The sequence below is a fragment of the Camelus ferus genome, chromosome 20, assembly GCF_009834535.1.
Source record: "Camelus ferus isolate YT-003-E chromosome 20, BCGSAC_Cfer_1.0, whole genome shotgun sequence".
Classification (NCBI taxonomy): Eukaryota; Metazoa; Chordata; class Mammalia; order Artiodactyla; family Camelidae; genus Camelus; species Camelus ferus.
This window is the reverse complement of record NC_045715.1, coordinates 34039211-34064706: the sequence shown is the minus strand read 5'-3', so window position 1 is coordinate 34064706 and position 25496 is coordinate 34039211. Positions and strand designations below refer to the sequence as shown.

Below are 25496 nucleotides of genomic sequence, written 5' to 3'. Positions count from 1 at the left end.
TTTCTTCCAGGAGAGAATGCTGACTTCATTCAAAGCAAAAAGCTGTTTACCTGCAGTATTTGGGAAGGGAGGTATTCCACCCACCCCCTCCCTTCTTTTTCCCCTTTCTTTTAAGTGTAGGCTATCGAAGATCTTTGTACAACAGGACTGTTGTCCATATAAAAGGATTCCCACATTGTTTAAATAAAACCTAAAGGTAGTTGGTTAAGACTCCAGGGAAGGTAGATTTTTTATTTGTTGAAGGTTTTTATTTCCTCAAGGCACTGACAATTTAGAGGAATTTCCCAGCCTTAGAAATCCTATGTGCCTAACTATGGACTGAGTTTATTTGAGAAATTTTTAATATAGGAGGTGGGCCAAAGGATTTTACCCCTGAAGGTCCAGTGGCTTGGTTCACCCAGTGGTCAGAGGCATGGCATCCCCAAAGGTCACAGCCTTTCACAGACTGGCAGACTTCTGTCAGCCTGCCTCCACCTGGTCTGTAGGGTGACCAGAAAAGACAAACTACAGAACTCCAATCCCAGACCTCCCTAGGATGGTCTGACAATTGGTGACACCTGACCTGGCCAACCGGTGACTGTGGCAGATCCCTGGAGGCCGATGTGGGTGACCCTGAGGCAACTTTTCCCAGGGGACTCCTCCTTAGGCCAAACTGGAGGGAGAAAAACCTCTTCCCCCAACCTGCAGCAGCCAAAAACAGGCTTTGGTTTTAAGGCTGCTGGGTAGACGACACCGACAGGCCTCCCCTGTCTACTGGCTTCTCTGTTTGAAATGCACAGATACATCCTCACAACCAGGAAGAAACAGGTAACAATTCTGATCTAAATAGGGCAGCTCTTCAGTCAGAGGTACCTCAGAATCACCTGTGGGGTTCAAATACTCACATCCAGCCTCCGCCCTCACTGATTCCCATTCAGGGGGCCTGGGGCTAGGTCCCCGAATAATTATCTTGAAAAAGCTCCCCAGACAGTTCTGACATTCACCCCAGGTGACGAAGTACTGGCCTAAGAGAATCCATAAGGCTTCAAGGTGGGGGGAAGTTACAAGCACTCCTTAGGGAAACAACAGAGTTGGCTGTGGAATCCTGTTACCTAATTTATCTACTTTGGTTTTATTTTTTCCCCAAAGTACCTCTGCTTTACAGTTCCCCTGCCACTAGCCACCAGGGCATGGAAGAGGAGGAGAACTGCCTGACAAAGATCCATTATACTGCTGGTTGGTACATAGGAGGAAAACCTTCTAAAAAGAGGGTGGGTGCCAGGTTTTGATCGTTGAAGGAGATGGTTAAAGGCTTTCCTTAAGTTTGTACTCATTACCAAAGTGCCAAAAAGGAAATTCTGAACTGGGGAGAACAAATGCTTAGAGTCAAACATTTTAAATCTTCAAAGCCCAAACCAGGGTCTGTAAGCAATTAAAGTTCTGGGACATTAATATTTTTTGACCCTGCGGAAAGGGGCAATCAAATTCCAATCACGTCTCAAAAACATCTGGACAAATTTGAGCAAATGATTTTTCAGCCTTCCATATATTTCTTTAAATTACGCTGTCAACGGAACAAACCGCGTCCCCGAGCACTAAATAAATGAGCGCCGCTGTTTGGGCCGCGCCTTCGAGAGAAACGTGCGGGCGCACGCAGCACCGCCCACTGCAGGCCTGAGCCGGCCATAAAACACCAGCAATATGACATCGAAGCCAAAGACGGGAGTAAATCAAATAAATAGAAAACCCACTGTAAAAGTTCAAATGAGCTCTAGACCTAAATTTAGCCAGAGATTTACTATTTTCCCCTCTGGAGTTGTAGTAAATTTCACGTCTGTGGAAGATGCCAAACAGCAACGTTGGAAACAGAGTAATTAGAGCTGCGGGTAGAGATGGGTACACGTGGGTGACATATAGACACCGTGAGCGAGCACACGTGGCTGTGTGCATAGGACAGGGAGATGTGAAACCCAGGCAGAAATATGCATCCCGGGATCCAGGAAAGAACTGGAAAAAGGACCCATCCGGAAAAGGTCTGCCTGACATCCCCAGGGTTGCGGAAGTGAACTGTAAAAAGCGTGGATTTGCTTCATAAAGCCATCTTTTTCCAGAAACTTGGAAATAGAGAAGACAAACACAAACACACAGCCCATAATCAACGCTGAAGGGTGGGGGTGCGGCTGGGGGCGTTGTGGGGCGGAGCTGGGAGGGCTCCTAGCCAGCAATCAACGGGCTTCGAATTCTATTTCCACCACTGAGCAGTTTCCCTGCCCCGCAAGGGCGTCTGCACTGCGGCTCCCACCGCCTCCTCCCAAGCCAGGTGGCTCTGCAGGGTGGGAGTCCAGTCCGGGATGAGGACCACGGGTCTGGGGCACTCACTTGGTGGCCAGTAGCATATTCTTTCGGGAGTGCAGGTCACTGGGGTCCGTGTGCTGCCGGTTCAAATACTCAGAAACAGCTTTGGCAGGAAACTCTGTTTCACAAATGTACCCAAAATCCCGAGCTAAGTGAACAGCTTCTCCTGAAAAGACAGCAGAAGAGGAAATAATCAGCACCCAGTCCCTAACCATCCCAGGGCAAGAGGCGCTCCCTGGTCAATTCCGTTGTTTACAGAAGAGGCCAACTGTTGGGGGCAATAGCAAAGGTGGGACTGACGCCCAAACTAAACAGGGTTCTCGGGCCATAATTAAAGTTGATGGAACAAACTTTGCTCCTGCTGATCATCCAGCCTCTGCCTGATCATCCTTCCAGTCAAGTCCTAACTAGACATCCCTTGAATAGCTTCAGGTCTCACACACCCCGTGCTTTGTTTTGAGGGAAAGGTGGGCGACTATGTTCAGGAGCCACCTTACAACTGCACCTAGAGAGATGACTAGATAGTCAAGCCAGATTCTCTGCTTCTTTATTAAAGTATCTGTTACACCTGCTTTAAATAAAATGTAAAAAGCCTTCCTATCTTTTGTATCTTCCTATAATAATTAATGTACACAAATATAAATTCATGTGTGTATATGTCCACATATATTAAAGAATACGTGTAAATCATATATGGATCAGTTTCTATCCAGCAGTGAAAGATTCATTCTCCTTGTCAGTTTCCTGCTAGTTAGATTTCAGATTTCTCCTCTTCAGAGGTTTCTGTCATCATTCTCCTAGTTAAGGACTTTCCACTGCACAAAAGATGACACAGCAGCTAAAGAAAACCTGGACAGCTGAGAGATTCCTCAGCTTACGTGGAAGCCCCTTTCGAATAAAGCATTATTACCCCTTTAAAGCACAGCCTTAGGGGTTCAAGAGAAGATCCCAACATGAAAAAGAGGTATGTTGAATTATCTCATAGCTATGCTATTTTTAAGGAGCATGACTTACTTTTAATCATTAGCATAGTAACCACGAAATACTTCAGGCATGGTGCTTACAACAACTCATAACACTGGAAACTGCCAACTAAATATTGGCATTCCAGTGGGTTTTCCAGTTTCCTCCCTTTTCCACCCAAATCCCTGTCTTGGGCTGAAATTACCTTGACTGCTTTTCAAAATGAAGTTTGCGATATTAGCAATTCCCTGAAGGGCAAAAAGGTAAAACCCCCAGGCTGAGAGTCAACCTCTAATAAGTGGGGTCTAGAAACTTGGTGACCGCTGCCCCTGGAGGGTAAGTTTGGGCCAAGCAACTTTGCCTTAAAGATACCAAAGTGCAATGCCTATAAATGTGATGACTTTATGGTTGTTTCTTAAATATTCTAAGATAACCTCCTCCAAAAACCAACTCCCCAAAGGAGTGTCATAATATCACACCCATAAAAATAGAAGAAAAAAAATCAAGACCTCCATGTTAGACCCTAGAGAAAATCCTACAGCCTTCTCCATTAGGTCCCTCTGGCTGTATTCCCTATCCTTTCCACACCCCACAACTTCAAAGGCAGATCCTCTTGTTCTAGACTGTGGAGAAGACCCTGTTTATTACATACCATAAATTTCATCCCCAATCCCAAAGTAATGAGCAAACCAGAATGTGTCTGCTGTAAGTATGGGCTTTTAAATTCACAGTTGAAGATCATACATGACTCCCCCCCCCATGTTTCCTCACCCCTCCCCCATTTTCCTTAGGTCATTGAAGTTATAAAGCTATGTTTCAATAAGTCCCAGGTAATAGGCCCTGGAAGTGACAAGACTTTTAAAATAACCATTAGAGGTCATGAATTCAATAATAGTGTCATAAATCGGCAATGTGTTTTCTACTACTGATGATTCAGAGGTAAAATCTGGGATGGAGAAGGGGTACAGAATGGATTGCTGCTTACAGAGTTACTCTTGCAAGAGTTCATACCACAGGTGTTTCAGGCACTGTGTCCTGCACCTGGTGACAGCGGTGACCCCTGCACTGGCTTAGAGGCCAGACCTGAGCATTCTTCAGAGCATGGGGACCCTTGCACAGGTCCCTTGGCCTCTGCACAATCGCCCCTCCCTCTAAGTAAAAGGACCTTTGAACTTCTCTCAAGCAGTCGCTTGACATCCAACTCATAAGGGCACAACAACTGCAATGATTTCCAGTTAATCATGAAACGTGTAAAATGTCAGACTTCAGCCAGCAGTTAAGCTCAGCCACTTCGTGAAATGGCCACATGTCTTGCTTACCTTCCACCAGGGAGGTGAGTAACGTGACATTTGCTGCTTTGCGCCTGCCCGCGGGTAAATTCAAACCGATTTTTTCTAGCCTTTCTCGCAAAGATCTCCCCCCATTTTTCGATTTGGCTCTGAAATTGCAAGAATTAACATTCTGATTAACCTCACAGTGTTCCTGAAACAAAGTTTAGACTTAGCAATCTAAAGCCCAGTGGAGCTTGAAGAGGTTTTAACTTGAGGTTAGCACATTTTTTTTCCCCTTCCTTTTGGTTATTTGCTGATAGTTTGCTGAGGTTGGCTTAATTTCTGCAATACAGAGCATAAAAAAAAAATCGAGTCGTTTTCTTTTTTTTATCTCGTGAGAAAAAAAAATGATACCAGATGGGAATAATTAGGGTGTAGGTGGTAGGTCCAGAGAAGGTGCACACACGCACCGAGCTCTTTCCTTGTCATGCAGCCAGTGAGGTGAGCAGAAACTGGGCAAGCACAACCTTGCCAGAAAAAGGGATAGGACTGGTTGGTTCAGAGGAGAAGGCACAGGCTGGAACAGGTGGACTTTGAGAGGATGGGGTCAAGAGTCACTATAAAATGGAGTTGGGTTAAAAGGGGAAGGAAGACGGAAACATGAAACTAATGATGATGGTGATCATAACAGTAAAACTAGCCCTTGAGGGAGTTCAGTTCTGAGATAAGCACTTTATACTGATTATCTCACTTAATCTCATAGTACGTTTTAGACACACATCGTTGATGCCCAGGGGTGACTGAAAGAAACTTCCACATTCTGGGGCTCAGAGGACTCGCCTGAAAACTAAACTACAAAGTAGAGCAGAGCAAGAGGATTCAAGGTGAGGAAAGTCTGTAGGTCACACCCTTACTTCCTCTTAAGGATCCCCCTTGATGTGCTAAGGTCTGGGCAAAAATACAAGGGAAAAAAACCAGTTACTGTACTGTTTTGCTTTTGCTGTACTGTTCACTCCAGCCACTTTTAGGAAATAAAGGGACTTTCAACCCCTCTCCGCATAGGCTAACTTGGAAAGTTCATCTCATGCATTGTCACCTTCATATCAGGGACACTATAAAGAGGTTCAGGCATTGGCAGGGATTTTTGGGGAAGGCTTTGAACCTTAAGATGGAAGCCATCTCCTCCTCCATTTTCCACAAGGAGCCTCTGGATTGTCTTTCTCCAATATTGGGGAGCATGTGAATGGCTCCAAGGAATACTGTCAATATTTCTAAGGCGGTGTCTTATATAAGTGGTGGGACTGATTCTGAAGTCACGCAAGTCTCGAAGAAAGCTTTTCAAACCGCGGGGCAAAATGTATCGATGGGATAGGACCAACTTAGTCAGCAGCCAAGTGCACTTTGAAACAAAATAGGTATCTGAGTACATTGCAGGTACGAAGGGGGTTGCTCCACGAAAGTCCTGTTTCAGATTAGCGTGTGTAGGTTGTGGGTACCACTCAGGCTAGAGTGCCCCCAGGGCTCCTGGGGGGTGGGGAGGAGAGGGGCGCAGGGCTGGGAAACTGGAAGGTTCCGTGGCTCGCAACATGGGCTGGAAGGCGAGGCTGCGCGTGCCCAGCGCGGAGCACGTGGCGGCCGCCGCTCTCCGCAGGCGCTTTGCGGAGCCAGTTGCTAGGCAACCGCGCCCCATAAAAACTGGTTGGAGGAACTTTTACCTTCTGAGGACGCCGCCGAGGAGAGATGCATTGAGGCATTCGGGGGGCGACAGGCGTCTCTGAACTTCCCCCACCGTAACTTTGTACTTTGAAGTTGAACTGAGCAGAGACAAGCGGCCGGGGACTGAGCAAAACACCTCGCCGGTGTTGACCGACATGCCTCCCAGGAAGCCATCTTTATTCATCATTAGAGAAGTCACAGATTTGGGAGGAACCGGAACTAGAGAGAAAAAAAATATATGCCATAAAGGTGACCGGGTTTCGATCCTGGTGACCGGAGGATAGAATGCGTCGCTGCGTGCGCAGAGGCGAGGCCAGAGGACTCGCGCCAAGCGGAAAGCTGCAGGAGGAAGTGTTTGTTCCCGTGGAGCTGGGGTGCGTTCAGAGCACTGTGTACCGACAAGTGTAAAAGCCATCACTCCTCTGGAAACTTACCCCAGGTGTGTGGACATGTGGGAGTCTCTTGAACCAGTCCTGCTCGCTACACAAATCAAGAATAACAGGCTACCCCAAGTTTGGATTGTGCTGTGAGGCCAGGCAAATCCAATTCCATCACATGCTAGCTGTGTGACCTTAGACACCAAGCTGAACCTCTCTGAATCTTAGTTTCCTCATCTGTCTTCTGAGAATAGTAATTGTATTTGGTGCTTAAGTCTGAAGCTGATTATCCATATAAGTGATATAAAATAGTTGATTATCCCTATCAGTGATATAAAATAGTAATACCAATGGTCTTTATGGGAACCCATCCCTCCTCGCCTATTGGATGCAAATTATTATCATCACTGGCTAGGATCAGGAGGGTGGGCCCCAGCAGTCACTGTGCCCAAGATCAGCCGAGTAATACCATTAAGCTGGGGAGTTTAGCTCAAAAGAGCTGCTCATTTCTCTAAAGTGGATCCCATTCTTCTGTACATCATAACAACTGATTCATTTAGAAATGAACCCAAATGCTCCTCTCCAGTGAAAGCAATTCCACAGTGACATGAATTTTGTTTACAAATTAACGTAAAGCACCGGCTGGTGATTGTTTGGAGCAGTTATGATTTACAACAGGTGCCCGGATCAATCAACCAATCACTCTAATTCATGTGAGCGGCGGTCTTGCCTTGCCCCAGTTGTTTCATTTCGGCAAGTAATTGATAACAAACCGCACTCAAGGTATGTTTTATGCAGAAGTTAATAAGAGCTGACAGCTGGTTGCCACTGCTACCCAGGCACAGTCAGTCTCTCCAGCCTGTATTTCTGTTTAATTGTGTTTCAGTGTCATCTGCACCTCAGGAAGAGGCGGGGGCTCAGTAGAACCAGAGGCTGGGAACAAGGAACGGAACACGGTGAACGGTCAGCCTCCTGGTTCCCTGGCAGTCTTGCTCCCTTAGGCTTAGACACTGCTGAAACCCATTTTCTTTCTGCAGGTTCTAGAAGTCACTGGGCAGGCAACTTGGGATATGAAGCCCCTCAGATGGTCTTTGTTGATCACCAGTCCAGGGGATTTATTGAAATGTGCAATGTATCTGGCATGGAAAAGGATGCTTCGATTCCTCTTTTTAATAAAGATGCTGTCTCTATAATCCTGGGAAGAGAAAGATGTGCTCTTTCTACCATCTGGCGCCTAGAACCCTATACATCAAACAAGTTATATAACCCCCCTTGTCTAGAACAGACTAACCGCCCTGAGTGTTTCCGAAACAGCCTATTCTCTTTATCACAGATTCCAGCATTCAGGCCTCCATGATTGTTTAGAGACTCCTAAAAGCCAGGTAGGTTCCCAAATCTTTTATTTACTATGAATTGCATTTGGCCCTTTACAAACACCTGTGGAAAGGGCTTTCTGAGGGAAGTGGATGGGGAGACTGGACATTCCATTCCCTTTTTCTACTTCTTAATAGACATTTGAGGATTTCTGGATCTGTCTGCAGAGTCTGTCCCAGGGCAGAGGAATGATGTTAGATAACAGAGTGGACCTTCTACATGGTCGTGATGATGATGGGCCAGGGGGTGTTACAGAGGGAGACTTCTTTCTGATTCTCATCATATTCTCATCAGTGAAATATTTCCCATTTGAGAGTGAACCAATGCAGATTCACAGTGTGAGGATTAATCAAATTTGAGTAAAATACAGATTTAAAGTCACCTAAAAACAGTGATTGGGGTGGTAACACCCTGTCATTTAATCCTCTTACACAATATCCACATCTATTTTAACATATCTTATTTTTTTCACTGCAGTCCTGATTTCTGTATTTCAGATTCATGTTCAAGCAGTATAAACAAATTAATTGATGATCATGGGAACTGGTAATCGATAACCTTGGAAAAATTTTTCCCCAAAATATAGCTGGCCCTTTGTAGTTTTAACATGGTAGAAACTATAGAAATAAATTATATAAAAATCTCATCTTTGATAGTCAGCCACATTTTATTATTTAAATACTAGTTAGAAAGAATATTTTTACAGAAAAAAAAAGCCACTGAGCTGAAAATAGTAAGGTCAGTTCCTATTTCCCATGCTGGATAACTGAACATCTCCTGAGAACTGGAATTTTTCCTGCTTTCCACAGTCCCAGGCGCCAGATCTCCTGAAAAGCCAGACCTTTAGGGACACTGTATATAACCTGCCCTCTAATTTCACTATTGTTAATTGCCTGATTTCCCTGACAAGAGCTATCTCCTCTGGGGAAGGTTTATCACTCCCTCCCGCGGGCTGCACCTTTTTGCATACGCATTGTCGCCAAACTACCACCAACCCCGTCAGCTTCCCAGTTCCGCTGTCCCAAGGAAAAGGAGGAGGGAGGTGCTTTTTTACCCTACCAGATATGAAGACTGTTTGTGCAGACACGTTTTAGATTATATTTCCATTTTCAAACTGAAGTATCAATCTTGTTCGCACCCTCCACTCAGGTTCTCAACCTCTGTCCCACTCTGGCCTTTGTATTGGTCCCCTAGACTGGACTCCCAAATTCCTTGGCCCGACTCTCTGACTCTCTTCTAAGTCCGTCGAACTGTTAGCATCTCCTTCCCCTCCACCCTCACACCTGCTTTCCTCAGCTGATTAACCCCATATTTTATTCTCTTTGTCTTTTCCCTTCTGCTTTCCTCCAGCTTATCAATAAACCCAGGGAGCAACAGGGCCCGGTTGATTTGTTAGTAATTATGAGCGCGCTGCGCCTGCTCACGGAACCCAGAGATGACTAAGATAGGTTTAAAGCGACAGCAGGAAATGGTAAGGAAATGGAGCATAGCAAAACTCAGCGGGAAGCTTTCAGTTCTTTACATGTTTACAATTTTCTGTGCATACATTAAAACTGGGTTGTTTTTTTTTTTTCTCTTCAGTTCTCAATTGGATAGTGTGGCCAACTTCTGTGTGTGCCTTGACTTTTCTTTCTTTCTTTCTTTCTTTTTTTTTTTTTTTTTTTTTTTTTTTTTGGTTAATGGAGGTACTGGAGATTGAACACAGGACCTCAGGCATGCTAAGCAGTCACTCTGCCACTGAGCTATACCCCCTGTCAATGGCCAACTTCTGGATGGAACACCCACAAAACTTGTTCCCCTCCCTTTTTACTGGAATTATATGTGGGGGAGAAGAAAAAAAAAGATTTAAAAGGCCAATTAATGTTTCATTATAGTGACTAGAGTTTTATTTAAGAGAGCGAGGAAAACTGGAGAAAATCTTATTCATTAGTGGACTACATAGAGCCACAGTGTTAACAGGCTAGCTCTTAATCTGTCCTCTTTAAGCTTAATTGTGAAATCATAACTTTGAGATCTTGGTGTTTGACTAGAGGCACATCCTCTGCGGGTCTGATCTGCTGGTGAAGGAGAAGGAAGAAATGAACCCATCTGATAGATTAAAGGTTAAGTCCCTGGGACTTAAAAGTACTCAGACTTAAATATGTAAATGACACCGGGAAGCTACAGGAGGTTGAGCGTTGCTTGAAATAATTACTCCTCACCAGCAGATCACCCCTGTTCCCATACTTGCTTTGTTTCTTCTCCACCTGAGGGCTAAATGTTATTCTGCATGGATATAAGATCCTGTGCATATAAACGTGAGCATTGAAATCCTGGAAAGGAAAATAAGAGAATTCCCACAAAGGAAGCTGGAACATAAAAAAGAAACCCCCCCCCCCCAAAAAAAACTACAAACATCCAGGGTTGGCATCCTTTAGGGGCAAAGTCTAAGAGGCTGAAACTGAGTTTGGTCCCATCACTTACTCAGTGATTGAGACCTTGAGGAAGTCATTTATTTTCCCTCTGTCTCAGCTTCCACGCGGGGTGGGTGGGGAGATGGGAGAACGGGAGTTGGAGAAGAGTGTCTAACTTTTCCAGCTTTAAAATTCTGTGAACTCTGATTACTCCTTGGGTGGCTGGACCATAGCTGAGAGGCTCTACTTGAATAAATACCGATTGGGATCCAAGTCAGCTCTGGAAATGTGAACCCTTCCCTTTAAGAGGAAACATACACCCTCTCAGAGGCTCCGACAGACTCTGGGTTCTTTTGACCTCCTAGATCAGAAGGAGGAATCCCAACAGAACCCCTTGGAATTGAAATTGGCAATTTCTGTAGTCCCCTGACCCACCCAAAGAAAATCCACACCAATCCAAGTGTTTATGTGGGGAAGGGGCCAGAACTAACGAGGAAAAAAAGTGGAAGAGAACGGAGGTTGAATTAAAACTAACCAAACAGGATATCCCTAAGACCAATGAAAATGCCCCACAGTCACAACATTTGGACCTTGGACTCCAGCCACGCTAGCCTTTCCAAGAAATCTCAGCATCTTTTCTGCTGTCTAAGGTGTCAAGCCGATTGCATCTTGGCCTCTGATGGCACTGAAAACTTTTTCTCAAAGCCTAGGTGAGCCTTCTTTAGGTTAGGCTTTAGGATGGTGGCAAAGATCATTTATGTTAGCTGGGTACCACCGCCCCCCCCCCCCGCCCCCTTCCCGGCCCAGATTCCTAATCTTAATGGAACTGAGAGTTAAGAATGATTTTTTAATGTCTCGTTGGATTTTTAGACTGTTAATGTACCGAATCCTTCTCATTATTACTTTATTGATTGCTCATTGACCAGCCCCCTTCAAATCGTATTAACCACCCTCTGCCGGTTTAGATTAGGAGAGTTTAAAAAGCACCTTTCATTACTCCCCCTACCCCTGCCATGGAGTCGAGACTCGCTGGCTTAATGGGAGCTCTAATGGGGCAGCTAAGAAGAGAGGGGCCACGGTCCCTGCCGATTGCATTAATAGCTCAAAGGGGGCCAATACAGAAAATTAGCCGTAAACGAGCTCTGGAGATCTTCAAATGAAAGAGCCATTTATCACGCTGGCTACCTTCACTCCACTCGTTTGCTCTCTCTACTGGGAACAACTCATTTCCTCTTAACTAAATTACTTCAGAAATGTCAGCTAAGCCCAGATAGCAAATACAACAAGAGAGCTAGCCTATAACCTATGGGGGTGATATCAACACTGGTGAAAAATTGGACTGGTTAACTTTTAGGAGGGAGACTTTCCATAATTAGAGAGAGAGACAGACAGACAGAGAGACATAGATCCTTTATGTGTTAAGTCTTCTGGCTTCAATACACACAGAGGCACAGACATCTGAACCTGGGCCAGTTGCTGTTTTTATTAACAAGGCAGAGTTTTAAAAATCTCTCTAAAAGCCCAATAGAAAATAAAGCAACCGAGTCCCTTTGCCAGGTGTTGAAATTCAGAATATTTAGTTCAGAAAACATTCTCACCTCCTCTTTTATGAAATTAATCTCTTGGAGTCATCCCTCATAAGCGTGGGGGAGGGGCAAAGAGGGGAGACCAGAGGGCAGGGAAGGAGCTAATGAACACATAACCTTATTTTAAGTGGTTCATAGAGATCTAGAAAAGTAAATCAACCACTTATTCCTCTTTCGCCCATGGCTCTCTAAAGATAAAAATATGATATTAGGGTCTTTTCTTCATGTGATACAGCAAATACCTGAAATATTAAATAACAGAGTTGACCTAACACTTCATATTTATACCATGCTCCCTAAATCAATAACGCAACTGGGGTGCCACTTAGATGTTTCAAGCTGCTCATTTGAAAAAAAAAAAAAGGGAGGTGTTGGGGCCATTAAAAGTACCCCACATTTCCAAAACAGAACCAGCAATGTGAGTCAGTGGTCTCCTTTTCTTATTCCTGGCGATACCCACATACGTAAGTATTCACATTTCACTGACAAATATATAGAAGCCCTGAAACAGAAGCCCCCCTCCCCACATCTACAAATATTTTCAGCTCCGTTTTGTTAGGCAAGCTAAGTTCCAAATATTTTTATTGGCCTGGCTATTAATAACTTCTCTGATTGGTCATCCATTGGGCATGCCCCACCGTGGCCCAAATGCTGTTCCTAGGATACGGAACCCTGAACTAAGGGGTTCTAGCTTTCCATGAAAAGGGACGGGGAACTAAAACAGAAGAGAAACAACAACAACAAAAAAACCAATGAGGAAGTGCGGCTCTTACCTCCCCCACACCCCGCCCCTCCCCATCAACCCGCAATTAACCAGAAGAGAAGATCCAGGAGGAAATGGTGAAAGTTAGCTGTCAGCACAGTTGCAAATCAAAGCAGGAGACCAGGTGTCCTAGCAAACCCGAACCCTGGACATGCAAAACCAAACCGATACTATCTAAAGAAGAGCCGGAGAGACATTTGGAACAACACTTAAAATAAATCGTTTTGCCCCAAACCTTGCTATTCTTCTTTGGGATGCCAAATGGCCTCATTTCAAGTCCAGCTTCCCCCCTCCCACCTGCCACCTCTCAAAGCAACTTTTCCTGCCTCTGTAAGAGAAGAACATCCAGAACATTTCGCCCCGTTTGGAATCCTCACTCCACAGCCCTCCTACTCCACCGGCTTGACTCTACATTACTTTCCAAAGCATCTTTTTTCTCTTCATTGTTTTTGTCAGTGTTATCTGGCTTAAATGAATCCTAAGTGACTGCAGCTAGGGATTGATGACACCACACTGAAGGACAGGCCTTCTCCAGCACTGATAAGAAAGGGTTAACAGTAGTTAAAACTATCTCCAGACACCGGTTCCTGCGATAATTAAAGATTGCACTGTTTACACATTCAAGCTCCTAAATTTGTGGCATGCGAGTGACATTCGGGCCTTTCGGCAGCCACACTAATCGCCAGGCATCCTCTCAGTGACTGTCAGAGAAGGGGGGGAAGAATTAAGCAGCTGCAATACGCCCGAAATGAGTTATTGTAATTACATTTAATTAGTTTAATTAGTTAATTATTTTGCTTACAGCTGTACAAGAGACTGCAAACATTTGTTAATATCACATGCCCTTTAACAGTATGGGGTGATTCCACAGTCACACTAAATCATGAATGCGTATGTAGGAAGATTGAGAAATGTGCAGAGGCCGGCTCTGCTTCTTAGGAAGAGCATAGTTAGCGACACATTTGGCACAATTAAAAAAAAAATAGAAGAAACAACTCATAAAACATAGAGAACTGGGAAGAAAATTACCACCCAAAACCCAAATACAAAAACAAGGAGAGAAGGAGCTGCCCCAATGACACAGGGTTTCACTCAACAAACTCCAGTTATCAATGAAATAATTAATCGCAGATTTTTGCAGGCAGTGTTTCCCAGCCAGTTCCACACACGGTGATAGTTCAATTATGTGAGATATATCTAGAATTGTTACCGAATGTACCATGGAAAAAACGGCTCTAGCCTCTGTCCCTCCATCTCTCTCATCCGGGTTTCTGCCTGCGGTCCCCCTACCCCATTTCCTTCTTCCCAACATGTCTTCATCCAGATAGCCACTGTCCCTTAATTGTGAATAAGCACTGGCATCTCATAAAATAATGAAATCCTTCCTTCAAAAGTGAAAACTCATCGTAAAGACATGAATGCACAGGAAAACTTTGCTTACTTTTGGGAGGAAAGAATCCATACCTTTTTTTATGACAGACTGGTCCAATAGATTCATGCCGCTGTTATTGGCATCTTCAACTGACTGTGAATATAAAAACATCACTATTCAAATCGACTGGATATTAAAGAAGCGCACACATAAATCATGTCATTCCAAACTGGAGTTTCTGTTATTTCCATTTATATTAATTCACAAAGGGAGGTTTTATTAGTATCATTATTACCTCCAAATGGACACAGAAATGAAATTCACCCAAATTATAAATTCTTCCAATGTAAGAAGAGGAAAAAGGGAAACTGTGAGAGACGTCTGGGATGCAGGATTGGCTTAGTTATTATATTAAACACAGATATTATGTAGACACTGAAACTTTTATATTATTTGCTCTTATGAATAGTGAAAATTTGGCAACAGCTGAAAGATTTTCACCAATATTAGTAAGAGCAATTTCTGTTTTCTATTCTATCCCAGTGCATCTTAACCCCAGAGTCATTTTAAAAATACATAATAGTTTACATTATAGGATTTTAATTAAAGTCTGAGCAATTTGGAATGGAATGCAAACAGCAACACATAGGAACACGTCTGCAGGCTGTCAGGACCGCACATCCCTGTGCTCTGAGCCTCCTGCTGTAGGACAACCCCTCAGACAACCCCTGCACAACGTACCTCCTCCCAACCCTGCTCCCGCTGCCACCTAGCAAGAAGCACACCTGTTAGGGAGGCAGTGACTACAGACACACCAACACACACAGAGGATCCTCCCAGTCAGTTCCTAGGTAATGGCAAAAAGCATTCACCCCCCATTGCCACAATATCATCCCAGAGAAGGAACGTTTCTACCCTAGGTGTTGGCGGCACTGCTGAGGGGCTATAGCTGTTGGAATGAGATTCTTACTGCCAGGATGCCCGAGAACAGAGTTCTGGCTGTGCACCCCAGGACATCCAAAATCAGTGGACTCCCTCCCCCTACTCCCCAGTGAAAATAAATGCTAGACCTCTCTGCAATCTGATGGCTGCTTTTCTTGATCCTAAGAAACCTAACTTTGGACCAATCTGTCACCCACTCTACAGAGGAGTAAAAAGCAAAGGGCTTGAGAGGGAGGTCGTGTTTAGACAGCGCCTCCCACCCACTCATACTGCATCCCCAGACAGGGCGTGTGTTCATCACAAGGAAGACTGCCTACCCCAAACAAGCAGCACCTTAGAAATGAGATGATCTAACCACGGAGGGGGCATGTTAATTTGTTTCTTTTCGTTTTTAATAGTCACTCTTCTGTTCTCAGAAAGATGAGGAAAATTGTGATTCTCCCTAAGAACCATTTTCCATGTTCCAACATGCCATCTACATCTTAAGAAATAGTAAAAAATAAAGCTTAAAAAAAAAAAGCATCATGGAACTTGTTCGGGGACTCCCAAGAGGCCCCACTATGCACACGGGCCCGCACACACGCTCACACACACGATTCACGCCTTTCTGTGCTCACGTGTCTACAATGGCGACGTGTCCACGCAGGACAGAACATTCGCCTGTGTTTGTGGGCGGGCAGCCCCGCGATCTCACGGGCTGGGCCGGTGCGCCCGCACACCTCACCCTCACGTCGGTACGTAAATATGTATCTACGCCTCATCAGCGACGTGGGGTAGTTGTGGTAGTTAATGAGAAGGCTCTTGTCTGATTTTCTATCTAATTACGGCCGCCTGCTGGGTTTTTGTACAGGATATTCACGCAGCATGCTGGCGCTTAATCGTCACAGGGAGGGTCGTAAAGATTTAATTAGGACTGCATGCGGAAGCTCAGAAAAACAACTCAGACTCGTAATTACTAGACTTCTTTAGTTAAAAGTGATACCAGGGGTTGCTTTAAGACACTAGGGTGTGTTTGAGAGAGAGTGTGTGTGTGTGTGTGTGTGTGTGTGTGTGTGTGTGTGTGTGTGTGTGTGTGTGTGTGAGGGGTCTGACTTAACATCTTTATGTTTGTACTCTTAGGGAGCAGAGGTGATGAGAGGTTAGAGAGCAAAGATCAGAAGAAGAAAAGAGGTATTCACAGCAACTGAACAAACTTCAAACTAGGTGTCATCTCTCTCTTTCTGATGCTGCTTTTTCTGAGTTTTTAATACTGCCCCCCCCCACCCGCACACACGCACGCACACACATAACACACGCACGCACACACATACACACGCACGCACACACACAGTGGGTGAAATGCAGCATACCCAGAATCCAAACAGCGATTTGCTGGTTTAATAGCCCCTGTGAGTAAATTGAAATAGAAATTGACAGGGTTTTATAGTTTCATTTAAAAAAATATTAGAAGCATTTGGTTAATTAGCTCTCCTCTGTCTCTTCGCTCACGGTCGGGGCGGTGGCCCCGCGTGTGTGTCTGGGTCACACAACATCCTCTCCCGACCCTGGGCCAGGTGAGTCCCCCTGGCTGTGAGGCCCTCCCGCCCGGCAGAGCCCTGGGATCCTCCTGGTCTGCGGTAGGTTGGGGTAGGGGATCCGGAACCCACGCTGGGCCTTTGAGATGGAACAGGGGACTGAGGCCCAGGCCGTGGCACCTCTGGTCCCTTTTACACCCCACCCATCCCATGGCTGCAGGAAACGCGGAAAGCCCGACCGTCTCCTGCAACTTTAGGCCCCGCGCTCCAGATCCTAACTCGGAAGTCCCGGATTGAACAGAAAAGGCGCAGCCTCTGGATTCGAGGGTCTGGTCCTAGGTCCATCTCCTTCCTCCCCTATCTTTCTTTGTCACCTGCCCCGTGTCGCAGCAAGAACACTCCGGCCTCAGGAGGCCTGTCATCCCGGCGGGGACGGCTCGCTCCTGCCCCTCTGGTTCCCCTCCTGGGACAGGCGCGGGGTGTATCCCGCGCGACCCCTTGCACTGAGGGTCGACCCAAGAAAGTCCCGCGGGCCTCCCCACCTCTCCAGACGACCTGCTGGGATGCTTCCAGGGAGGAACTGGGCGGAGGTCGGGCGGGCGGGGAGCGGCGAAGGTCCGGGGCCTGCGCCTTCTTTGCTCCGAGTTCTCCCCACCCCCGCGGGCCAAGCTCCGGCTGCAACTCCGCCGCCGCGTGTCTCTTTGACCAGGGCGTCCTCCCAAATGCACAGCGACCTGGCCCTGTTTTTCTCTTGGCCTTTGCCTTTCACCAAACACTCCAAACCCTCTCAATTCTATCTTAAAAACACACACACACACAACTAAAACCAAAGAAATCTGTTCCCTCTTTTAGGAGAATTCCTGGGTTCAGCGCCTAAGCCACTGGGCCTACAGGGTGGCGCTGAGAGCCAGTGCAGCACAGCCAACAGCCATGGTGATGAGTTGATGCACTTTCATTATCTAGCACTTTGAACCGTACCCAGAAAGGTTAATTTAAAACTGCCCCCCCCCGACACATATTACCCCAATGCATTAAAAAGAAAACTATTAAATATTCCCTTTCTCATATGATATTCTGAAATGAGCAGTATGCCCAGACAGGGACAGTTAAGCTCGATTAAATCAACAAAACTACCATTCTTATTAGCGTGGGTACATCCAGCCACAACTCAGGTGATTCCAAAATCTTTGGAAATATTAAATAACTGAATTTCCTTGAAAGCAGTAAACCATCAGAGACCACAGAGAGACAGGACGTGGCGCTGCCACCACACTTTAACTGTTCTAAAGACATTTTGTTCAGCAAGGTGAAGCAGAGGGACTCATGCACACCTTCCCATCCCCATTTCTTTCTCTTTTTTTTTTGCTTCAGAGGTATGTCTAAAATGATGCATAATATATACACTCATGCCAATGAGACCGAAGGGTCAATTAAATACCTTTCAACCCTATTTATCTTTTCTGGAGACTATTTAAATCAGGGAGCAAAAGGAGACCTGCTCAGAATCACCCGGACAGTTTTTAGAAATCATTTCTTTGATGTTTCTTTGTTTAGTTTAACCAAGCATTCGCAACCAAATCAGGCTCCATTGTGCAGGGTGCAGATGGGATAGTGGGGGGGGCGGTAGTGTTTGGAGCCTTTTGTTTAAAAAAAAAAAAAAAAAGCATGTGATACCTCTTCAACTGGGATGGTGACTCCGGGGAGAGGAAGGTATTTAACGGAGGGGGAAGACGACTGCAGAGGGAGGGATGTGAAGAATATTGCTCCACAGTCATTTAATGGTCCGAAAGGTGAAAAGAATCTCTAAAATGGTACATGTCCTCATGGACTCCCAAACAGAATTGTGGCTTTCTGGGTCTCTCCCCAGAAATATTCCATTTCTTGGATGATGACTCTGGAACTCAATTATTTTGGAAAAGGGGTCTATAGCTTATGGGACATTCAAAGTAAGACCTGGCTTAGACAAAATAGCACGTGTTTTTCTTCCAGTCAACACTGTCATGCCTAACAAAGTCTTTACAAAGCCATCAGGAACCTCTATAGAGGACCCTGCACCTCCAAGCTGCATCTCAGGCCTCGGCCTCCAGGCAGCCAGGGCCCCACCTGCCATGTCAGGGGCCAGGCTCACTATGGGAATCGCAGAGGGGGCGGGTTGAGGACAGTCGCCAGCTTGCTTACACAAAGCACAAGCGAACAGGAGGGAGTCCGATGGCTCAGGCAAAACAAAAACACCTAGCCTTGATGCCAACGATCCTAAACGAGGAAAACACTCATGTAGTTTTTTCCTTCATGATGTAATTTCTGGTGGTTCTAGCTTTCATCATCGGACCTCCTGAAATCACCACTGGAGAGCCATACACGTCTACACACAGTTACACGTTTTGTGTCCGGAACAACTTCCCCCAAAGGAGACAGAGCTGCCCCTCCCCACCCCTCCCCCCTCCCAGGGCATTTGTTATTTGTGTATCGTCTAGTGTGTGTGTGTGTGTGCGTGCGCGGTTACCTGGACGTCTTCCATGCCGGGATGGCCGAGGCCGTGCAGCGAGAGGCTGTCACCCATGCCCGCGTCCAGGCCGTGGTGCGCCGAATGCAGCAGCACGTCCGGCCGGCGGACCGAGTGGTAGTCCCTCCGGGGGTCGAGGCCCGAGAGCTGGGGCAGGGCGGCCCGAGGCTGGGGCAGGAGAGAGCCGGCTTCTGAACCCACTTCTTGCCGCTGCCGTTGCCCCCAGGGATGCTGCTGGGGCTGGTGCAGGGGGTTCAGGGAGTAGGGGTCGTTGACGTGGGAGTAGGGGTCCTGGCTCTGGTGGTAGGGGAGCGGCTGGTAGGGGGGCGGAAAGTAGGGTGGCTGGAAGTCGGACGACGGGGTGTGGGACAGCGGCGGGGCGCTCGAGTAAGGTCCTTGGGACACCGAGCCCAGCTGGGAGAGCCTCGAGCTGTGACTCGGGACGCCATCGTGCCGGTCCTGGGAGAGAGTGCAGGAGACAGAGAGAGAGAGAGACAGAGAGAGGGAGGGGGAAAAAATACAAGCGACAAATGGAGAAGCCCAGCTTCAGGATCTTTTTCCCGGGACAGGGGAACAAGAGTCTGAAACTCGGACTCCCAAGTCTGTTCAGAGGGTACGCGATTTCAGCAATTCCAAACGCGAGGCTTTGGGGGGAAAATGGGGGAGAATTACCCACTTAACCAACATCTAAGCCTTCTGTTGGGAGGGGGGCAAAGCTAGCAAAAAAAGTGAGGGCAAAGTGGTTGTGTGTATGGTGGGGGTGGGGGTGGGGACAGAGTCTAAATTCCTTAATGAAAAATACAGGAGTCTGACTATGGCATTTTGCTCTTTTGGGTGTTTTAAACTACTTCTTTCTAACTCTTCAGAGGTCCAAAACATAACAAATCAAACTTCATACTATTTGCCCGGTTGTTCCTCCTGTTCCAAACCAACTTCTGTCTCCCTGGCAAGCCAGCCGGGCTGGCCCCCTACACAACCTGGTAATTTCAGGAGATACAGGAATCTGCCTGATCTGAGTTTCCAGGCACCCCTGCCTCGCCAACAGGGATGAAATCCTTTATGGAGTGTTTGCTGGAAATGGATCTCATTCAAAATCAGATCCTGAGTCCCTGTCAAATTAAGTTGAGCTGTGGTGTGCAGGAGTGATTTCTAAGGTGGCTTTCCCACATTTAAGACTGTTAAACTCCAGGGTGTGAAAATGAAGGACTTAGGGTGGGGAGGAGAAAAACAAACAAACCCAAAAGGCCCAGACAACTTATTGTTGGTCCTAACGGGAGTGCTAAACTAAGTGAAAGGAGAAGGGGGAGGTGTGTTGGGGGGGGGGCTTGTTTCTTCCTCTCCTCTGTAGAAATGCCACAGTAAAGTCCCCATGGTTCTTTTTGGAGAAATAGTCACCTAAATTTCCAAACTGCGGTGGCAAATAAAAAGTTTTCTTCTTTGGCCTTCCCCTTCCACCTCCCCAGCTGACTCATGGAGCTCAGACAAACACACAATGCAGAGAAGCAGCTGCAGCCTCGTCCAATTATGGTGCTAAATTACCAAGCCAAAGGCGCTCGAAGGAAGACAGAGACGGGAGAGTGAGACGCACACGCAGAGACAGAGACAGAGAGACGGTGAGAGGAGGGAGCATGCAATTCTGGTACAACGTGAATCCAAACTCACCATGGATGAATAGGTGTGGACTAACATCTGGAAAAAAAAGCCTGGTTACTGCTCAAAAATCAAACAATGATTAAAAAAAAATCAAGGAGTCCAGCAGAGAAACGGGCTGGACACAGGAGCCGAGCTTGAGGTGTTTCCAGGACAAGCCATCAAAAAAAAAAATTACACCCCCCCCAACAAGATTGCCGACGCCTGTCACACACAGACAGAGCTGTTCATCGGTCTCTTGCTGTCTTTTCGGCCTTTTTCTCTTCGGCGGTTCTCCGAGGCTGCAGAGGCAGTCCTCTTCCGCCCGAAGCTGGGCTCAGACTGCTCGGGCGCCCCTTCCTCCCTCCGCTTGCCTACACCGCCTCATAATAATTGATATTCATGACTATTAATATTACACGAGTACTTTAAAGGGAGAATGGAGGACAAATGGAGCGTGAAGCAGCAGCGGGCGCAGAGCTCCCCTACTATTGTAAATGACGTTCATTCAGTGGAGAATTACTAGATGTAATCAGACGAGGGGGCTGGCAAAGGCAGACCGGGGAAAAAGTTCAGCAGGAAAGAGGCAGAACTTCAATTAACTGAGCCGGGGACGCGCGTAAAGCAGCCCCTGCTCCCTGGGACCAGGCGGCGAGGGAGAGAGCATCGCTGGGGGCTTGTGCGCAACGTAGGTGTCCTTGCTCCTGGAGAGGGACTTGCCTAATGGGAAGACTTGATCGCCCTGCGTGCTTCGTGTGCAGATTAAAAATAATACTAATAAAAAAATTTAAAAAGGCGTTGCCTCACCCTTTGGAGGGGAGAGCAGAGTAAACCGGTGGGCCCAGTTGTTTACAGTGACGTTGGCCGACTTTCACGCATACTGGAGATTATGCTTATGTATTAAAGGACCGAGGCGAGATGGGGGCTTTCCCTGCCTTGTGCAGCCTTTCCCTCTTTAGTGCGCGTGCAGCCCGTGATTTTCACTTCAATTTAAAATACATGCAAACAATCTTGAAGTACACTAAACTTATCCTTTCCCGGCAAAACCTGGGGCAACAGAAAACCTTTTTGGATGTTTCAGGAACCCGTTCAACTGGCCTGACTGCCATTTCTGTTAAAGTTCAACCTTCCTCCCGACTTAAATAGGCTCCTTCCACTGGGCTTCGGTTTCTCCTATAGTTTTGAGTAGAAAAATTAGGCAGATAGGAATACCTGCAATATTCTGTCTCTCCCTCTCTCTCCATCCTCTCTCCCTCCCTCTTTATTCTCTCCTCTTCCCCTCTTCCCCTCTTCCACTCCACCCCTCCCTCTCCCTCCCTCCCTCCTTCCCCCTCTGCTTTCTCCTCTCCCTCCCTCCTTTTCCATTTAGCCAGTCTACTTTTCAGACTCTTAGCACGAGTTTCGTGCTGCTTACTTTTCGGAATCCGCTGGAGTCCCTCTGTGCCTACCCGGAGCTATTTACACCGTGGCCGCATCCCCGCCCGTGCCAAGCCCACTTCAGGCGCTCACATTTTTTAGGAGTTCTAGCGCTTTCGACTTGACCATTATCCCTCCTGCTAAAGAAAGAAAAGGAGGCCGAACCGAAACAAATCCCACCAGGCAGAGGCGCGGCTCCCCGTTACAGTCAATACACAACCACAAAGAGGAGAGGAAAACCCCAGTCATCATTCCTCAGAAAGACGGATCTCCTCTCCCTCTCTCTCTCTCTCTCTCTCCTCTCTCTCCTCTCTCTCTCTCTCTCTCTCTCTCGCTCTCTCTCTCTCTCCTCTCTCTCTCTCTCTCTCTTCTCTCTCTCTCTCTCTCTCTCTCTGTCACACACACACACATACACACACACACATACACACACACACCCCAAAATCCTGATTCAGGGCTGGGCAGAGCTGGGAGGCTCCGGGCGCCGGCGCCGGGCTCCGCGTGCAGACACCGCCCGGCGGCAGCGGGGGCGCGCGCGGGCCCCTCGGAGCCGTGATCCGGGTCGCGGGGCCGGGCCGGCGGGGTCGGGAGAAGCTGGCGGGCCGCTCCCGCGCGTGGCCCATTCCCAGCTTCCTCAAGGCGGCTCCCCGCCCGGCTTCCCCGAATCGTCCCGGAGCGGCCGGGTGGCGTGTCCCCCGCGGCTTGGGGAGCCTCTGCACGTCCCACCAGGACCGCTTCGTCCGACCAAGCGCCGCCCGCGCGCGTCGCCCGGGGCTCAGCTTCCAGGCCCCCTCCCCTCCCCGACTTCCTCTCCTCACGATCTCCGTCCACCACCCGCTCGCCGGCTCCCGCCTCCCGTCTCCCCATCTCATCTGCCCCTTTCCCCTCGCCTTCTTCCACGCTATTTTTTCTCGCTTCCCTCCCTCGACGTCTCCTTGGAGTCCAGGCTTTTCCCTTCCCCTTACACCTAGTTCGGGGGCTCCCAGGCCCATGCGCTCGGAGCCAAGGTCCGCCGGCCTCGGCCGCCGTCCCCTCCCCGCCCGGCCTCCCGCCCCGCGCGCAGCCCCGTCGCCCCTTCGCTCCGTGGGCGCCCGAGACCGGAGCGCACGGCCGGCGCGTCCGGCCCGCGGGGAGGCAGGCGCCCGCCGGGCTGCCGGCAGCATCTCCACCCGAGGGACAGTCTCACTGGCCTCAGCGCTAAAGAACCCCGCGCGCTTAACCCAGGCAGAAAATTTCGTTAAAAAAGGCCAAAACGTGGGGCGGTTTGGACGCACCGACCCTCAAAGAAGCAAAACATGAGAAAAAAAGGAAATTAAAAAAGTTGTCCGCTATGGCTCCTTGTTTCCCGCTTTCTCTACATCCATCTTATCCATCGGTCCGTCTATCTGTTGACCTCCTTCCTTCTAATTTTCCGTCCTCTACTTGGATCCGTTTGTTATCGATTTCCGAAATTTTATTGAAAATAAAAATTAAGAGCCTGAGTCTGTTACGAATGAGGCCTGAAAACCTAATTCTCTCCCACACTCAAAACGAGGAGAGTCTCTGTCTTTCTGCCTCTATTTTGTCTGCCCACATTCAGTAGCACCACGTCCCCCATCAGAGCCCAAAGGTTGGGGGGGGGGTGGAGTGCGAGGAAGAGAGAAAGGAAAATAAAAGAATACAAAGAGAGAGAGAGAGAGAGAGAGAAATCTCCTAAGTTAAAGTAGTCAGATTTCCACCTTAAAGTCCTTTTTTCAGAACAGCGAAGTGTCCCCAAGCCAGCTTCCCTAAAAGTTAGAGAACGCTGAGAAAAACCGACCGGAAATCTACGAGCAAATAGCTTAAAAATCTCTATCAGCTGGGGTGTCGAGAAGCTCAAATTCTCTATCTGCAAAGCTCTAAGATGCATCTGGGGGTGTCGGCTCACCTCATAGATATCTTCGTACTTGACATTCTCCACTAGCTTCCAGAGCATGATGGCAGCCTGGTCTCTAGGAGGTGAGTGCATTCATGTGAGGAGCAGATGTCTGGCTTCTCAGGACTCCGCTGTCTGTAATGATCCATCTATAATTGGAAATGGGGGATACACACCAAATCCGACGCTCCTCTCCCATCGCAACTTATATCTGTTGTCTCAGACAATAGGCTGGAGAAGGAAGCCTCAGCTGAGATAAAAACATTATTACACGCACAGGAGTTAGATGCAACCCACAGACATATATATTATAAAAATCATAAACACGTATTTACCCCCAGACACCCACATTTAGTTATATAAGCACCCTTGGGTCACGCAGGAGTCGACAGACTCTAAACATGCATTTAAAGGAGAGAGAGTTCACCGTGATTAATATAAATACACACGTTTAAAAGCCTCTATATTGAAAATGATGAATCATTGTAGCCATGGACTAAAGTCTTTACAATTCCTAATGAGAAACTAGGGAGCCAATAGCCCCCCCCCCCCCATTTTCTATGTAGATTTTAAAGAGGGGGACCATTTCTGAGATGTTTAAACACAAAAGCTCCTAATCTTGTGTGTTCAGCAGGAGGGTTTTGAAAACTGGATTTGGGGATTTTTAAGGGTGATCTCTCTGTGTTGATGGCTACACAACTTTTTCTTTTTTTCAACTGTACCTCAGTCCCTGTAGAACAAAAAAGCCAGCTCACCACAGTGAATATTTCTAAAATTTTCTGGTCATTCTGCCCAACACATCTGAAAACTTAAGTAGTGAATCAGCATCTCAGTCTGTACCATTTCTCATTTTAAGGGTTGTTTGGATGTATTTTCAACAGATTCCATGTGCCATTCTTTCTTTGGCTGGCGTTCCATTTTATGAAGTTGTTTTTTTTTTTAATTTTTTCAGATATTGGAAGCTACATACGTGCACAATTACACAATGTTAATTTGGAGGTTTCTTTGGAGAAGCCCGGGACATTTTATATTTGCATCTGTTGTCTATGACTTTAAAGTGGTTTTAATCCTGGAGACTATAAGAAGTGGTCACCTGAACCTTTGGAAGATTTAAGCAGAATGTTTTTCAAGGAGCTAGTGAAAAACATTTTAGGATGCGTGCTTTGTTTGTTTTGAGTGTATTTTTTTCTTAATAAGGTGATTTGTATAGTTTGTTTCTCCCCCAAGGAAAACATAAACATCAACAAGAACAAAGTTAACCAAACCTCGAAAATGGGCGCCCTTCAAGGCACAGGGGTTCGGAATTTCACCACGAAGTGAACACTCACCTCATCGCCCTCTTTCCCACCCCCTCTGTTTTTCTACCCCCATCCAGGGTGCGGAAGGATCCCCACAGCCAGAAGGGAAGTCCAGTGCAGGCTGTCTGCCCCTGGGGCAGAAAATAAATGA

The 25496-nt window shown here is 47.1% G+C and overlaps 1 protein-coding gene across 9 annotated transcripts in view; it reads right to left on the bottom strand.

Annotated features, from left to right (window-relative positions):
• The window catches only part of TFAP2B (transcription factor AP-2 beta), a 29414-nt gene extending 5041 nt beyond the window's left edge, over positions 1-24373 (bottom strand). For 2 of the 9 annotated variants that reach the window (XR_004313648.1, XM_032463239.1), the window contains exons 1-7: positions 22591-23611; positions 20771-20797; positions 19109-19567; positions 14242-14302; positions 6284-6503; positions 4617-4735; positions 2359-2500 (exon numbers count right to left, since the gene is read on the bottom strand). Coding sequence is in view for 8 of the 9 variants with exons in the window: in XM_032463239.1 (XP_032319130.1) it covers positions 2359-2500; positions 4617-4735; positions 6284-6503; positions 14242-14302; positions 19109-19567; positions 20771-20797; positions 22591-23316 (1754 nt within the window). In the remaining variant the exon portion in view is untranslated. Of the gene's footprint in view, positions 1-2358; positions 2501-4616; positions 4736-6283; positions 6504-14241; positions 14303-19108; positions 19568-20770; positions 20798-22151; positions 22479-22590; positions 23615-24059 lie in introns of those variants that run through there. The other 7 variants (XM_032463238.1, XM_032463240.1, XM_032463241.1 and 4 more) reach the window with 7 other exon arrangements.
• Positions 24374-25496: the final 1123 nt, after the last annotated feature.